Raw genomic sequence first — 16960 nt, forward strand, 5'->3', positions numbered from 1 at the left:
ACTGTACAATGGGCCCGGGGAGGACAAGAGTACGGAGGAGATGTAGCTAACTTAACAGGTGAGTGGGGCCAAAAATAGCAAGAAAGGGACAGGAAAGAGGACCATCTCCTCCGTTCTGCCTTCGACCTTTGTACTGATATGAAGACAGAAGACTCACCAGCGGGTGACGGACATATGCATTAACTGTGATGTTTCGCAGGTTGACATCAACCCTTATCAAAATGTTTGTCTTCTTCTTCTTCAGCTCCCCTCCTGGGTCTTTGTCCTCGTTCTCTTCCTAATTTTCTGTGTGTTCATGCAAATTTACAAGCCAGTGTGCATGACTATCTCAGTTCTCCAAACCAACGGACACACCTGCCAACACTCCGAACTTTTGGCATTGTCTTCCTATCTTTATCCTTGTGATCCCAGACTGGTAATTTCCCTGAGTTAATCTCCCCAATTTCATGGTGGGTGGCGTGGTACCTGGCAACCCAACCCAGAGGTAGAGGTAGAAGAAATCAGCTTCCAAATTTCACCCAACTTGGTGCACAACACGCACACACACACACACACACACACACACAAACATTTGCATGGTGTTATATGGGAGGAAGATGTTGAGAATAGAATACCCCAGAAAATCTCCCTCTTTTTCACAGCCTAATATTTGCCGGTATGAAGGGTAGAGCGTTTTCACTCACACCTAAACCATTACCAGTTTCCACACAGTGTGTTTAAATGCGGGCAAACCAGCTTGCAATCGCGTATTGATCCCATTCTCACTTCCCGCAGGCAAGGCAGCCCGTCTGTGGTTTTCATCCGAAGCGTTAAGTTATACGTCACTGACAACAGTTGTAACAGAAGAAAAACAACAATAGACCCTAAACCAGAAGTTCACCGGCTGGGTTGGCAATCGAAGTGTTTTCATAGCCAGGAAGTCAAGCTTTTTGGCTTCACAACACTACTGAGCAGCTTTCATAGGAATGAACGGGGCTCCGCCTTCAACACTGTGTCCAGTAATGAAACATCCTCGAAGAGCCCGAATCCCAAAATCCTTCTGTGTTTACAAGCCTCCACTGGAAGTTGATAGTGCGTCATCCCTTCTTGTGGCAGAATTTAGCATGTTCACCTGGGTTTTATGTTTAGATCAAAGCCGAGCCGAGATGATAGAGACCCAGGTCTACTGCAGAGTCAATTGAGTTAACACATTCACATTCACATAAAAGCTTGATCTTTGGGGGTTTAAGTGGGGGTTTTGACAAGTGGAAAAAGGGTATAAGACTGCCAAGGATAAAATATTTATATCAACCGACCATTGGTAGAATCAGGCGGTGTCTATATGTGGACCTTCTTTTCTGGGTGCATATATTCCAGCCCTGTCACCGCAATGAAACATAATAGGTGTCATGTCATGATCAGACTACATGTAAATGAATGACTTTCAGGTCAGCCGAGGGAGGTGATGGCGGCGGAGCGACAGCAATCAAGTGAGAGACCACTTCTGGAGACGGCATTCCCGTATTTGTAAGGGTGAAACTATGGGGTATTTCTAACCAAGCCTTCTGGACATTTCCCAGCCTTGTTTGTGGTAACACAACCAGGTAATCCATAAATAGGATTGTTTCCTAGTCCTAACCAGGCGGCCTTTGTGCCTAAACCTAACCCGACTATAAGCACAGCTTTCTCATAACACGTAACTTAAATCTGATCCTATAAGAATCTGCAGTTGCAGCATCAAGAAATCTTTTCCTAACATTAACCAAGTGGGTTTTTTTACATAATCCTTATGTTTAATTGAAAACTGGACATTCCACCTATCAAATGAAAACCTGTCAACTCAGTGTGCGAATTTGAAACTTGACATGCCTACGTATTTATTATAGTTTGTCACATTTTCATTCACTTACATTCTTCCTCCTCTTAGTTTTCCACCATGTTAAATGAATTAATTCAGGCACCTGATATAATACTGAAACAGAGTTTGTCACTTGGCTCGGCTAATGGACCCGACACTGGTGACTCACCGGGGTGACAATCAGTGACTCACAGCTCATGTTCCTGTATGTACACATGTTCGTACAGTACACGTGAATCTGGCAGGTTGCCAGCGGAGGTTATGTGTGGTGAAAATGACGCGTGGTGTCAAGTGAGGGGTGTCAAAGGGTGTGTAGGTTCACGGTGGATGCTCACGTGTTCGGGTGCATGCACGCACACACACACACACACACACACACACACACACACACACACACACACAAGATCAACCTTCCCCTCTCTGAACTCTGACCCTCTCACACACCTCTCATGTTCCAAGGTGTGAAAAAAAAGGTGGAAAAAGCACCTCCAGCCAAATCACTTCCGAAGCTTCCAGAGGTTTTCTATTCATGTGCTCGGAGTCGGAGCGAAGGTCTCTTATCCAGCTGAGGAGGGCTGGACGCACGCTCTCGGTAACCCGACCCCGCTGGAAGTCACACGGTGTCAAAGGGAGTAAATAGCCTTGCAGTTGAGGTGTTTCCTATTGGGACGTATAGCTATACTACACACGGACACACGAGAGGTGCACACACCCACTGTTAGTTGAGGCTTTTGTGACAAAAAGTAAATTAAAATCAAACATTAGAAGGTTTGGAAGGTACTGGGACAGTAAATGGTAAACAAGAAGATGAGCAGGCACGTTTCAGGAAGTGATCTAGAAGACGAGAGTAAAGATGCACACACCAAACGACATTAATTGAGCGCACACACATCAAACCTTTTACATCCTCAAACATGCAAATCTACCAAACACACTCACGTACACACACACACACAAACACACACAAAGCCATGTAACTGATTCCGCAGCAGCATTGAGCACTGTGGATAATTGGTAGCACCATTGTGCTGCTCTTCAATGGGCCGGTTACCCAAGAAGCCTCATGTTCGTGTTCATGTACGTTTGCTTTGAAGGTGGCGGACACAAAAAGCCGAACCCTGCCCAGAACAAAGCCCTGGGAGACCCTGCTTCACCCATAGACGTCTTTCATGGAGAGAACCACAGAGATAAACGATCTTCTTCCTTGTGACAGTGTGTGTACGCCGTTTGTGTGTGTGTGTGTTGAGCTGGACATATCTGAAGGGATGGGCGGCCTGTCATCACAGAAACCGCAGGATGTATTTTGTCAAAATAGTTTAACACCTCCCCTTATGAAGATGGAAGGCCTTTTGAGAGAAAAAATGTCCGTGTTTCAATATTTTCATCTCTGTAGCTGTCGTGATTTATGATTTATGTCATTTTGCAGAAGAATTACCCTCATTATCAAAACTTGTGTTTGTTGTATTTGTTGCATGCCACCACCTGTAATCGATTATTTAGGAAACCACTCGTTGACTTAGTTGGTTTCTTAATTAAGCTGAATGATTGCACTGTGCTGAGCTTTTCATTTGCAGCGGTTCTTCGCCCAATTAGTCACTTCTGAACCAAATAAGTAGAAATTTTACCCGCTTTATTAAAAAAGTCTTAATCATGTCCATGTCATTCTTAGTTTCCAGCTGATGGGGGACGCTACACATGTCATGCTGTTGATCCCTTTGAGTAACTGCAAAGATTTTTACCTTGTTTTGAATTCGGGAAATTGACGTACTGCTCCATGACATCATGAAACAGCTGTAGATACCAAAATTTGATGTTACTCAGGTGTAGGTGCAACTCGAGGGATTCTTTCCAAATGAAAATCTTTATCCAACAGATATTTTAAATAACTTTGGTCAAAGTAATAAAGTTTAAAGTCAATTGGGGATAGTATAAAAATATATATATATATACATTAAGGTTGCTAAATGGTTTGAGCAGGGCATTGCTTTAACTCATGTGTGTCCTGGTCAACTCCTCAACTAGAAAGCGTCTGTGCTGATTGCCTCTGGGCGCTGCTTCAGAGCTGGTAGGGCTCATTCCCCCCCCCCCCCCCCCGCTGTAATTAGACTTTTGATATGCAAATGAAATGATGAAGCTTTTTTTTTTTACCCGTAATTCCTTTGCTTTTTTGCACAAATTCTCTGAGTGAGTTACGTTGGACATTTTTTTAGGGTTTAACTGTCTTTTTGTTGAGTATCTACTGATGATGATTTTACAGGTTTATGTAATCGTGTGTTTTGCCATAAACTCTAAATCACAATTCTGTTTACAGGACAAGTTTGGGTTTCAAATGAATGAATTACGGGCTCAAAGACCATAACCAAACACACCCACACATCGGCTGACGATCCTCAGGCATATAGATTTGACAGGTTGAGTACTAAGTGCACATTGTTGCCAGACAAATCCAGATAAAGGGGTATTTCAACATCTCATTTTGCAGGCTCCCTTACAACGAAACGCGTTGCTCGTCAGAATCCAACGTGCGTCTCTTCTTTTTATTATCTTACGACTTCTGCTTTCCCTGCAACAACACCGCGACAAAACACAACTTTGTGCCACAAATTTGTGTGACTAACAAGGAAACTCATTAACAATTAATGGCACCGCTGAGTTGGAGCATGCGATGCAACAGGTGCTTGTTGCACATCACAGCTGCCCTGCATTGTGCGGTGTGTGTTTGTGGGATCACTATAGGTTACGCTACAGTACGTGATAATGAGAGGTGAGGGCTCCGGGGGTTATTTAAGAGAAAGATCCAACAAAGGGGTCGTTATGGTGGTGAATTCGCAGTTGGTTGAGGTTTATCTATCTATCTATCTATCTATCTATCTATCTATCTATCTATCTATCTATCTATCTATCTGTCTATCTGTCTTGCTCTTACTCCCTCTCACTCCCCATCATGTCCCCCATTGCTCCCTACTCTCTCTTTTCTCCGTCCCTCTCACTTATTATTCTGTCTCTATCTCTCCTGTGGTATCCTCTCTCTCTCTCTCCCTCTCTCCGGGACAGCAGATGGAGACTATGGCCCAGTTCTGCCTTTTGTTCTGGGTCCCCAGAGAGACCCGTGGCTTTTTTTTTTTTTTTTTGGACAAGCACACTGCTCGGCTCCCCATATCTCATACAAAATGCAAGCGCCTTTTCTTTTCATTAAAAAAAAAAAAAAGAAAGAAAGAAAGAAACAAGAAGAAGAAGAAGAAGCTTTGGAATGCACATTATTCTGAATGTACTTACTGAAATGAGCCCAACTTTAGAGTTTTAAAAACATATCCAACGCACCTCTTGTACCGACTGCACTGGAACTTTCTGTTTGGTTCCCCTTTTTTTGTTTTTTGTTTTGCATACAATCTGTAATATTTTTAGCTGTCTTGGTGGACAATGGTGTCATACATTTGTATTTACTTTATGTTTTGCTTAAACGTCTTTGCCATGGAAGGACGTGAAGAAAAGGCTGCTCCTCATACTTGTGAGTCTGCCACTTGTTGCCTTATGGCATCATGGCACATGGTTATGAGAAGATGTGTCCTTACAAAAGCTGTTAAGGTTTCAATTGGGAGGGTAAAAAACTTCCCCTTCAAGACAAACACAACTGTGAAAACACAACAATGAAACGGCTGCAAAAGTACTTTTTTCACCCCCCCTTCTTTTTCTTTTCTTCTTTTACGCACAACAGCATCCACACGCGTCGGTGCGTCTCAGGTTCTCCCCGACTCCACCACTCTGTTGTTATTTTCATAACGTCCGTGCGTAAATAATTAATGTGTGTGAAACAGAGAAACCTCGAACCTGGCCGGCATCCCACCTGTTGAAGAAAAGGCTGTGTTTACCACCCGCTTTCTATACACACGGGCCTGATGGTGATCATTAACATACCACGCAGCCATATTGTTTTAGTTGTTTTGTTTTGGAACAAAAACATAAATGTGTGTTATTTAAGGACGCCATTCAGCCTTACTAAAGACTCCGTGAGACGGACGCACCTTCAGCTGCAGCTCCAGATATCAACCTCTAGATATGAATCTAAAAAAAGGGGAATTGTTGGCGGTTGCGCCTCGTGGTTTTTGCGGTTGAACTATAAATGTAAAAAAAAAAAAACAAACGTCAATTTTATGCAAAGTCGAACCCTTTAGTGGTACCACGGTTGCTGATCTCATCGTTACACATATTCGGGGATGTATTTATTTGCATATCACACATTAATGCTCTCAACAAAAAAAAAAACAAAAAACCACAAACACAAAAAAAAAAACCCACACGTTTTTGTTGAAATTAAAACGTCCATAAATGCGGATAAAAATAAACATTCATTTCATCACATTTTATTTCGCGCGTTACATCAGGCACAATCACGGGGATCGCGGTGATTTCCCCCCGACTTCGCTGTAATATTCCTACAGTTAACTTTAAAAAAAAAAAAGTTTTTAACCTGCTGAAATTCGATCGTCTCTCACCGCCTCACGAACTCGCCGCAGATGGCTGTCCGATCATACTCGCATCCAGCCCCATCTGCATAAATTCCGTTAATTATTTAGCGCGGCATCCTCATTATATTTCTCCCCCCCTTTTTTCCGTGCCTTCAAGGGGGCGAGCAAAGGGGCACGGGGCTGTGATTGGCTGGAAACAGTGGGTGGGAGACAGAGCAGTGACAGGTAGCGAGCAAACAGGTAGCTGAGTTTCATAAATAATTTCCGAGTATTTTTTTAATCTATTTTTTGCTTTTGTTTCGTTCCACGCCCCCGCTGTCCGCCAGGCTTTTTGGGAAAACAGTGCAGAAGAGTCGAGACTTAAAAAAAAATAAGCGAGAGAGGGAGAGAGAGAGAAAAAAAAAAACGCACTTCAGTCTGAGTCACGCAGCGTTGGTACGTGCGTCCACGTCCACATGCGCGTGCTTTTGTTGGAGGTGATGGAGAAAGAGAAAGAAAGGAGAAAAGAGAGAAGTACAGAGGAGGAGGTGTACTGACGTGTGTGTGTGTGTGTGTGTCTTTCTTTAGTGGGGAAAAGTGTGTTCCCTCTCGAGTAAGGTCCTCGGGGACACGGTGGGGACCCGCGAGCGCTCACCAGCTGACAGCGCGTGCTCCATTGAGGCCATCCAACACCTCGGCCCACGAGCCTGCCAACAATAGCCTGAAATTAATGCACGCTCCCCATTACCGAATGTGGTGCTCACCAAATGGACGACATGGCAACAGTTCAGGAAAAATTTCAGGAATAAAACTTTTGCGGAGAAGTTTGTTGAACTGTGCTTTCAGTGAATGCGTCGTTTTTTTTTCTTCCTGAATCTCGCCACAAACATCGAAGTTTATAAAAGTCATTAGGTAGTCAAAGAGGGGGGGCGCGTGCACCTGCAGCATATGGCGAGCGAGCGCGTGTTGGACACGTTTCACGTCGCCGTTTGCGATAAATTAGGCGACATAGGAGGAGAGCAGGAGACGAAAGTTCTCTTTACTTAAATGGAAATGTCGGACATAAAAAAAAAGTTTTATTTGCGCTTCATTGTCCCTCCTCACACCATTTCTCAGTGAAGGCCTCTGGATTTACTGTGACTGCGTTTAAATCACACATTCATGAAGTTAACTGCACTGTTGATGCACATTTCGTTATAAGTAATATTCTTTATACTTTATATTACGTAATACACCCACATTGTTATTATAACCTTAATTTTTTTTATTATTATTTTCATTAAATCCTTTTTAATAGCCTCTTCTTCTTCTTCTTCTTCTTCTTCTTCTTCTTCATCTTCTTATTGTTATTACTGGTCTCTATAATAGTGTATAAGTTATTACCTTGTTAGGTTGTGATAAGGTCTAGTTTTAACTCACTTCATTTACCAATTACCTTTTTTCTTCTTCTCACACTTTTTCTTTTTTTTTCTTCCTCTTCTTCTTCTTCTTATTATGTTGGTCTCTATAACAGTGTATAAGTCATTACCTTACCACTTCATTTACCAGACATCATATACAACCTATTCTTCTTATTCTTATATTACTGGTCTCTATATTGGTTTATAAGTAGTTATTATCATTATTAGTATCATTATTAATAGCCTAGAAAAAAGGATAAGATTTAAATGAAATAAACATTTCACAAGGGTCGTTTGCACTTGTCTAAGAAAGGTGCCCAGAAACAACAAAGAAACCTCACATTTTCGTTTTTTTTTCATTCTTTTTATTTATTTATGTATTCCCAAAAATCAAATTAACATAACAATAAATGGCATAATGATAACTTTTTTTTAAATTTTACCCCCCAAGCAAATTTAACTATGGAGTTATTTTTTAAAAAAGCAAATGGAATGAAAAACATCAGCAATAAATATACATGTCAATTAATCTCATCCAGTGAAAGCAAAAGACACACGAGTTCATCTGAAGATACAAAAGAAAAAAACAAAAATACAAAAAGAAGGCGGCAGTGATGGCTACATTAAAATTAAATAGGCTATTTGTACGGAATTGGCAGTACTACACTAACAAACAAAGCAAAAACAATATCGTTTATGGTTTGAAAAAAAAAGTCGCATTTCTCAAGCCTCTGGCTCGTATAGGTTTAAAGTGCACATCATGAACTTTTAAAGTTGCAAAAACAAAATACATTACGCATAGAAATGAACAGATAAAAACAAAATCACAACGAAAATCATTTTATAGCTACAAAAACTTTCTTGTTGTTGTCTTTTTTCTTCTTCTTACATTATCAAATATAAGCAATTATCCATGAAGTCATGATTTTTGTGGAAGACAGATTTTTTTTTTGGTCGGAGTGACGTGGGAGATACCCATGGCAGTGCTGCGCGCGACATGGCAGAGGGGGTCTTCCAGCCACGTCTCCATGGAAACTGGAAATTATAGGCTATACATCTATTGGCAGGAACCGAATCAGGCCTATCTCACATAAAAAATAACCTTTAGAGTATGTAACAAGTTGATAAAATAGAATCAGGCCCACTGTTACAAATTGAACTCATTTTTCTTTGAATAATAATAATAAAACAATCTCTCTCCTCCTTAAAATGCGGTTTTTGTTAGCGGCAGACGGATTGACACGGTTTACGGACATGACTTTGTTGGAGGCTGCAGTGAACCTGTGATCGAGTCTCTTATATATCTGAAATCATTCAGAAAGAAACGGTGTGTTGGAGGTGACGGTGGTGGTGATGGTGATGGTGGTGGTGGTGGCTGCGCAGCTTCAGGTCCGACAGGTCGTCCTCTTCGCTGGAGTGGAGCTCCATCGCTACTTCATCCGAGTCACTGAAGTGGGAGTGCGGGGAGAACTCTCCGTCGCTCCGGGGAGACTCTTTCCTCCCTCCCGAGACCGCTGCGAGCGAGCTGCCCGAGGTCGAACACATCGCCTCTTCGACCAGGGCGGAAAACGAGGCGTCGTCGAAAGAGGAGCGGAAAGGCATCCCGCTGATGTGGACAGGTAAGCTGCCACCTGAGGCGGGCGCGGCCGTCCTACAGGTCTTCGGGGACGGCGCAGCCCTGTCCTTCCCATCAAAACCAACGGAGGCTGCCAGCACAATGTCAACCTTTGGCGAGTTATTGTTTGTGACATCGGTGTTGCTGCTGCTGCTGCTGCCGCCGGTGCTGCTGCTGCTGCTGCTGGAGGGGGCCGGACCCTGGAGCAGGTCAGCCAGAGCGTTGATGTAAATCTGCGCCATCTGTAAAGTTTCGTACTTGGAGAGCTTCTTGTCGTTGTCGAACGCCGGGATGACGCTGCGCAGCTCGTCGAACGCGTGGTTCAGCCCGTGCATCCGCCTCCTCTCGCGAGCGTTGGCGGCCACGCGCCTCTGCTTCTGGACGCCGTTGACCGGTCTGCTGGACGTGGCTCTCTGTCGGGCGGATGAGTCCTCCTCGGGCCCGGGGACCGTGCCTTTAAGACGGCACAGGTCCCGGACTTTGAGCGAAGAAGAGGAGGGGCTTTTGGCAGATTTTCTGTAGCTGGGAGGGCTGGGGTGGCCCGATGACACCGGGGAGCCACTCTCTGGAAAATAAAAAAAAAAACATATGAAAACATTTAGTAAAACTGCTCTGCTTTGACAGCAACCTGTAGAATACATGCATTCTGTACATTCATGTGACAGTTTAAGTTTCTAATCAAGCCAATAAAAATGTTGCAACCGTACAAAATAAACTGTAATGCTGCTTTGCTTAATCACAGCTGCCTGTTGCATGTGATGCCGATTCGAAAAAGTCGTCAAAATTGACTGCATAAGCGGCGAGTCTCACCTTGGTAGGAGCCGGTGCTGGAGCAAGGCGAGTGTCGCAGGTAGTCGGGTGAGGTGGCGTGTGCCGCGCAGGTGCCAGAAGGCTGCACGAGAGCCAGCCAGGCGCGTGGGTCACTGCCGCTGTCCACGAGCGTCAGTCCAGGTTCGTAGCGGGACTCCTCGAGCTGCTGCTCCCCGCCTCTCTCCAACACGCTCGGGCTCTGCTGCTGCCGCCGCGAGTCCAGGACCGCCGCGTCCCGTGCGCCTTTGCTCCAGTCTTCCACGCTTCGGACATCCATGTTTCCAAGAAGCCCCAAGAAGGTAGGTGAAGTTAAACTGACAACGTGTATGTGTGTATATATATAAAAAAAACTTCTTGGAGGCACGCACTGCTGTGTGAATATCACTGTCGCGTGCTGGACTCCTTCTCTGGTGTCTCGAGGCGCGGCGTCGGTTTAAAAAGCGGCACGCGTCTGGGAGCCCCCCTCCTCGCGCTGGTCGCGTGTTGACGTCCAATGAGAAGTCTCGGTAAAGCCCGAGAGAGGTGATTATGGTCCCCCGAAGCCGGACTGTTTATGATAACGTTACAATTTAAGGAGCGTATAACGCAGGGGAGGTAAGGGGAACCTCCCACAGGACGCACGTGCATGGGGGGTGGTGACGCTCCGAGGTGAGGAGCGTGGACAGCGCGAGACGTGCGCAGCTTGGGACAGAGCTCCTACCTGTGCGTGTGTCAGTCACATCTCAGACACCGCACTTAAGTTTGTGTGGCCAAACAAACAAAAAAAAAAACCTGATTAGATTAAAGTTTTCCCCCTTTTTTTGCGCGCGTCACTCACGCACCAAGTCAAAGTGTGGAGCTCCATCTCAAAACAAGCCAATAAATTATTCTTAAATTAAAAAAATAACAATTTTTATTCATTCCATTCAACAGTGACACACATGCATGCAGGATGCTGCATTGATGAACATATTTGAAGGAGGAAAGTCTGTCAATAAACTTCAGGCTGCAGTGAAACTTAAGCAAAACTCAGCTGGAGTAAAAAGAAGTAAGAAAAAAAAAAATGTTGCGGCTCCTGGGGGCTCGCGCGCTCATTGTCGATTCATTCATTGGAAGATCATTCTCCAGTTTCCATTTTTCCTTTGTGGCGGCTCTAAAAAAAAAAACCCTCTTTTGATCCGGCTCTCGGAACGCCCTGTCGGTAAAAAGGGCTTCACAGGGTACGGAAACATGAGCAGGGGTCTCGCGCTCCACACTGTTTCCGTGCTGACACGAGCGAGCTGTACCGTGGCGCGCGGTCGCTACTGAAGGGCCGTGAGGAGAAAGTACGCACGGGCACGCACGCACGCACACACACACACACACACACACACACACACACTGGAATTGCATTTCTCACCTCATTACCAGATATTTTAAAGTGCCACTATGTAGTTTTGGAGAAGAAAGTAGAACTCAGAATTTTAATATTTACATGAAGTAATAATAGGAACTCAGAAATATTTATCTTTTTCCATAACTGAATAAACAAGCTGTTCTGAGAGGAGATTAAGGTCCCCAGAACACTGTTTGAAGCCAGACAGGTGGCAGGGTCCGCCACGCAGAAACAAAGTAAAACAGTATGACACTGCGTTTATTCAGTTTATTCAGTCATGAAAACAAAGACAGTTTATTTAGTTTGTTTCCGCTTAAAAAAAATAAAACAGTCAATATAGCTCTTTATCTTCTGATTAACATTTCTTCCCCAAAAAACTACATAGTGCGCCTTTAATTACAGCCTTAAAAACAAGTCTCAAGGAAAGAGCATGTATATGAAGAAAAAAAAATTAGACAAATTATATCTGTTTAGGGAACCGCCTGCAGTCTACTGATCAAAGCCGCCCTGCTTACTAGGATGCAAACTTTTAGGCCTAGCTCGGCAAACGCACATTGGGCTAATCGCTGGGTGGAAATTGACTATTTAACCTAATTGCCACGGTCGATTTAGGATAAGGAGGGTGCAGCTTCAGTTATGTGTTAAATACAGTAGCCCAATGTATATGGGACAGTGATCAAGAAGAGGGGCATCTTCAGTCTACCTGTTGCTGCCCCCACCGACAGCTTTGTCGGCACTAAAGGTGCACTATGTAGTTTTTTTGGGAAGACATTTTAATCAGAAGAGAAAAAGATCCTCACTGACTGTCTTTAAAGTAAATAAACAAACTGTCTTTGTTTTCACGACTGCATAAACAAACTGACCTTAAAGGACGAAACAGTTTCATTCTGTTTTACTTTGTTTATATTTGGCGGACCCTGCCACCTTTCTAGCTTCAAACAGTGTTCTGGGACCTGATTTTCATCTGAGAACAGCTTGTTTATTCAGTTATGGAAAAAAATACATAATTCTGAGTTTGTTTCAGTATCTAATAATATCATAAATGTTAAAATTGTTAGTTTGACTTCTAAAAAAAAAAACAAAAAAACTACAGAGTGCACCTTTAAATGCCCCAATCCCCCAAATTCAGGCCCAATGGAAACTACACTTTAAGCACTTGGATTTGGTCCCATCTATTTTTGCAAACATCACAACTTTGATAGTTCGTATGTAAGCAACGATTGAAAAAAAAAAGGGGTTTTGGTCCATATTTTAAGATACCGACCCTCACTGTGGCCAAAAACCTAATTCCCGTGAAGAAAAATCCCATAATTCCAGAGATAACCCGGCATCAGTCTTTTCTACTTTTTATTCATGTATTCATCACGGGGACGTCTTGCGGGCAAGAGGTCTGGCGCCGAGCGTTCGCCCCCTCTTCCCACCTACAAGCCCCATCCAACAGGCCGGGCCGGGCTCCTGAAGCTACCGACAGGTTGGATATTGTAGCTGGCGATTATTAAAGTGTCGCAGCCACAATGGAGACTCTATGTTCCATTGGTCACGCCTGGGGGGCTCCTCCAGGGAGAGGAGAGGAGGAGGAGAGGGGGGGATCCCATTCCGATGCGCGAGAGGAGTCTGCGTGCTGCCGCTTCTCATTCCCATCTCCTGGGAGACCGGGGCGCGACAGGCACGAGACTGGAGTGAGGGGAGCTGGACAGGGACCTCAGAACTGAACCGAGGCCTCTCCTCAGCCCACTGAATCAAGGAGGTTGTTTTTAAACGTGGTTTCACCAGCAACACGAGGGCCTCCAACGTTTCTTTGCCATCGAAAAATCACAAAGTTATTGAAGTGTCATTTATTTTAGACGGATCAGTTTTACCATCTCTTATCGCCGTGTTTCTGTAAAATGTGACGCCTCTTTATTCTGATGTTTATCTTATTTTACTGTTAATTATCTTGTGTGGCCTGCCCTCCTCCAGGTCACTGTGGTGGAGAGAAGGTCGCAGGACATAGGATGTCTTTGACTGTACAGACTGTAAAGCCCACTGAGGCAACATGATTGTGATTTTGGGCTTTGCAAATAAAATTTGGTGGAAAATAGCTATAAATAAAAATATTACAGCATGAATAAGCAATATGCATAGCTTCATTTGACTGCTTTAGTTGCAAGTTACTTGAAAAAGACTTTTAATCACCCCAATCAGCTGCCACTTTATAGTACCTCACAGGTGTTGACATTATGTTAAAAATTCAATAATATCACATAGCACTTTTTTGATACTCTAAGCACATCATGTTCCCATTACTTTTACTTCCAATGGATCACTCTACATTCTGTTATTGCCACTTTTTTCTTCAGTAAAAGAACTAGATTGTTCATATTTCTGTGCCCTCAACAGCTTAGTCGATGTTGCCTCTCCGATTAAACTTTTATAAAAGTTTTAACTGCTGGTAGACACTCAAACAAAAAGTAGGATAGACTGACATTCAGCACAGGTTCTTTCTCCATTCCCGCTCTCAGGTTCAGGCTCAGAGCTTTTCTTTTATTCCCAAGCTTTTCAGTCATTTTTGACCTGAGCCAGTGCACATGGAGAAAAATACACATTTCTAAGTTTGAATCAGTGTTTCAAGAGTTTTTTTTGTGTGGTTTTTAGCTTCTTACACGACTGCATATAAAGATGCTGATCCATCCTCTGCTTCGGCTAACTCGCGTCCATTCAAATCAAAAGCACCACCAGCATCTGATGAATGAATTTCTCACATTTTATTTCTAATATTATGCTAATGTCTTGTGAGTCAAGCCTGAAGAGATGCAGGCAGATCTCTGACAAGGGGGGACTAAACAGCGCCACTCTCTGGTTGGAAATGAGAACTGCGACGTAGTGCTCCATTGAACTTGACAGCAGTCATGCTCAGCAGCGTGTCTATCCAGCTGTTAACAGCAGCATACAGGCCTTTGAAGGGATAACCTATTTGAAGTGAAAAACACAAAAGCTTAGCTCGTGTTTGAACTTATAATCTACGTAAAATAATGTCAGCTCACCCAATATACACATTTAAGAAAACGTTTTTTTCTCCTTAACTTTCACATCAGGTTTAATCGTCTGCAGCTACAAGTGCTACAAGATGAAATCCCTTCTCATCCATAGTTAAATGACAACCCGCCAGCATTAATCAATTTTAATTGTATTTGTTCTGGATCAATTGGCCTGAATAAAAAGGTCCAAATGAGACTGTAATATGCAAGTCAACAAACCTCCCCCGAAGGCAAGGTAAGTCATTATTGCAGGTTTCAAAAATCTTTAAACTGGAGTTTTCAAGGGGGGAAACATTTCTCTTTCGTTGAATTATTTTCACAAAAACAAATCAGATGCCCCCGCGTTGCCCAATTATACATGCTGTTAAGAAATGATAATTAAATAAAAGAGAAAGTGAGGCGGAGGAAATAAGGAATAAAGCTCTTCGTCTTGAGGAAAGCGCGACTACTTACCAGTACTCGGGTCGACTTACCAGTAAGACGTGGCAGAATCAGTAACCACTGCTGCTGGAAGAGAAGGCGATCGAGCGCTGTGGAGAGGGAAAACTTCACCAGATGTCAAGAAAATAAGCTACTCATCGTACCCTTTTTTAGACTGTTGGAACTCTGATCTCCCAAAGAAATCCCCACTTGTTGGTGCTTTACTTTGAAATGTTACTCTCATAAAAGCTCAGTCAGATAGTGGAGGTTCTTGAATTCACAGATATGTAAAGTGAACAGACAAAAGACATAAGGAGTTTGGCATAAGGGGAATACTTAACTCTGTAGAGCCACTACTGTGTTAAATCACACAGAATTGTGAACAGTCATCGTTTACAAATTGCAGAAAAATCCCATAAATAACATTATGTGTCTGAAATGCACCACTTTTATCAGCCCAGTTGGTAGAACAAAAGGCCGGGCATTGTACATTTCTGCAAACCACAGATGTGTTAATATTATACAATTCACATGTATCATATAAACATTCCTACAACAGTTGTCATATCACGTTCTGATTACAGGGGTGATGGCTGACTTTCATGCCACAGTTTCAACATTTGTAACTGTCGCAGTACTTCAGGACGTTTTGCAGTGTCAGTGGCGACGAAACAGGACATTTCTGACGTGACGTAAGACCAGCTTGCAGATGAAAAGCAGCACCATTTAAACAAGGTGTTGAACTTCCAGCCATGTTTGTGGTAAACCATAACATCCATCTTTTACCAGCCCCAAGTGGCTCACCACACCACAAGCACCGTTTTGTCGCTTCTCAAAATGTGAATATTGACCATAAAGCTGCAAACAAACACAAGAAAAGCTTCAACATATCTGTGCTATGCAGAAAAATACGTTGCCAACATTTATTCCGGCGATTGGGTCGCCGTTTGTCTACATTAGCAAAAAACAACAAATACCATCCCACTGTAGAAAACCTGTTTATTAGACAAATTATACACAGAAAGCTTTGCCACTTGTAACAGAGGCCCCAGTTTGTTCAGTTTTTGAATAATATGCAACACATACAACAAAATAGGCCTATATTAAATACTGTACATCATAAATTTTTGAAAATTATCAAGTAAAACCTGTAGTTCTATGTATGACATTAAAAATGTTAACAGGTAGCGCAAGAGCAAGTTTGTGCATGCTTTCTTTTTAATCAACTTGCCAACTCTTTGTTATTTAGCCAGCAAATAATAAAATGAACTCAGGATGACGTGAGAAAAGCGAGAGTTTTTGCGTTGATGTGTTCGGTGTCGACCGTGGGCAGAAACGAGGGAAAGAACCAAATGCAATAATGCGACTGCGAAACTCAACACTGAAGCTCGTCATGATATACTCTTTTTTCTTTTTTTGTTAAACAAAAATAGCATCAACATGTAAAATATACATTTTTTTTTATAATGTCTCTTTCATTTATACTAAATAAAACCTTTTAATCTGTGTCCTATTTGTCATTCAATAGCCATACTGTAGCCTAATATAAGAAAAAGAATGCCTAAGAATGCTTGCTTCAAAAACACTGTGGCTCGACTGGGTTCTCTACGCACAACATTTTGCAGTTTTAGTTCTTAACGATAACAAACTGAAAAACTTGTTCTAAACAACTAACATTATCAATTATTAATACAGTGTTAGTGAAAAAGATTTGGTTCCATTTTACCACCCCCCCCCCCCCCCCCCCCCCCCAAACTAATCCACAAAATATTCCTTTAATGCTCTCACCCTATCGTTTGCCCCTGCCCCCGACCCCAAAATGCACCTTAATGGTCTCGTTTTAATTAATTGGCACTTTAAAAAAACAAGTTATAGAAACAGTACCCTTAACATTACAGATATGAAATAGAAGTATATTTCGGACTCATCTCGTAAAAGGCAGCCATTGGGGTTTTTTCTCTTTCCGATGGCCGTGGACTCTTTGTCACATTCCGATGACCCTGAAGCACAACCAGTGATTTCGCTGCTCTAAGTGTTTTTCCGGTCCGCGGTGATGTTTTTG

At 42.9% G+C, this 16960-nt stretch overlaps 1 protein-coding gene across 1 annotated transcript; it reads right to left on the bottom strand.

The window, feature by feature from the left end:
- Nucleotides 1–8293: 8293 nt before the first annotated feature.
- On the bottom strand, nucleotides 8294–11344 carry atoh1a (atonal bHLH transcription factor 1a). Its single transcript, XM_030416177.1, has 2 exons — nucleotides 10108–11344; nucleotides 8294–9862 (listed from the first exon to the last, which is right to left on the bottom strand). Exons 1-2 carry the CDS (start codon nucleotides 10382–10384, stop codon nucleotides 8997–8999), a joined length of 1143 nt encoding a protein of 380 aa, XP_030272037.1. The 5' UTR covers nucleotides 10385–11344; the 3' UTR covers nucleotides 8294–8996.
- Nucleotides 11345–16960: the final 5616 nt, after the last annotated feature.

The sequence above is a fragment of the Sparus aurata genome, chromosome 5 (assembly GCF_900880675.1).
Source record: "Sparus aurata chromosome 5, fSpaAur1.1, whole genome shotgun sequence".
Lineage (NCBI taxonomy): Eukaryota > Metazoa > Chordata > Actinopteri > Spariformes > Sparidae > Sparus > Sparus aurata.